This window comes from Pyxicephalus adspersus, chromosome 9 (genome assembly GCF_032062135.1).
Source record: "Pyxicephalus adspersus chromosome 9, UCB_Pads_2.0, whole genome shotgun sequence".
Lineage (NCBI taxonomy): Eukaryota > Metazoa > Chordata > Amphibia > Anura > Pyxicephalidae > Pyxicephalus > Pyxicephalus adspersus.
Window position 1 is genome coordinate 66,733,418 of NC_092866.1, and position 483 is coordinate 66,733,900.

Here is a 483-nt window from a genome sequence, read left to right on the forward strand (position 1 = left end):
CCCGATTTGAGCTTTTTTGAGGATCTTGACCCCCGGCTGGTGCATGTCACCCTGTTGAAGCCCGAGGATGGCCCGCACCCCGAGGAGGAACATGTGCGGGCACCCAGTGGCCACCACCAGGCTGGCAGATGCCTCCTCTGGGCATGTAAAGCTTGCAAGAGGAAAACTACGAACGCCGACCGCAGGAAAGCCGCTACAATGCGGGAGAGGCGGCGGCTCAGCAAAGTCAACGAGGCGTTCGAGACCCTAAAGAGATGCACCAGTGCCAACCCAAACCAGAGGCTGCCCAAGGTGGAGATCCTGCGGAATGCCATCAGATACATCGAGAGCCTGCAGAGCCTGCTACGGGAGCAAGAGGAACCCTTCTACCCGCAACTGGATTCCTATAGCGGGGACTCTGATGCCTCCAGCCCGAGGTCCAACTGCTCCGATGGCATGGTGAGCCCAGGGGCACCAGGGCATAGATGAGGCAGTATGAGATAG

The 483-nt window shown here is 59.4% G+C and overlaps 1 protein-coding gene across 1 annotated transcript in view; it reads left to right on the forward strand.

The window, feature by feature from the left end:
- MYOD1 (myogenic differentiation 1) overlaps positions 1–483 on the forward strand; it is a gene marked incomplete at its 5' end in the record, with an annotated part of 5,281 nt that continues 4,798 nt past the window's right edge. Inside the window, one exon of the mRNA XM_072421585.1 lies at positions 1–438. Coding sequence (XP_072277686.1) covers positions 1–438 — 438 coding nt within the window. The remainder of the gene's footprint in view (positions 439–483) is intronic.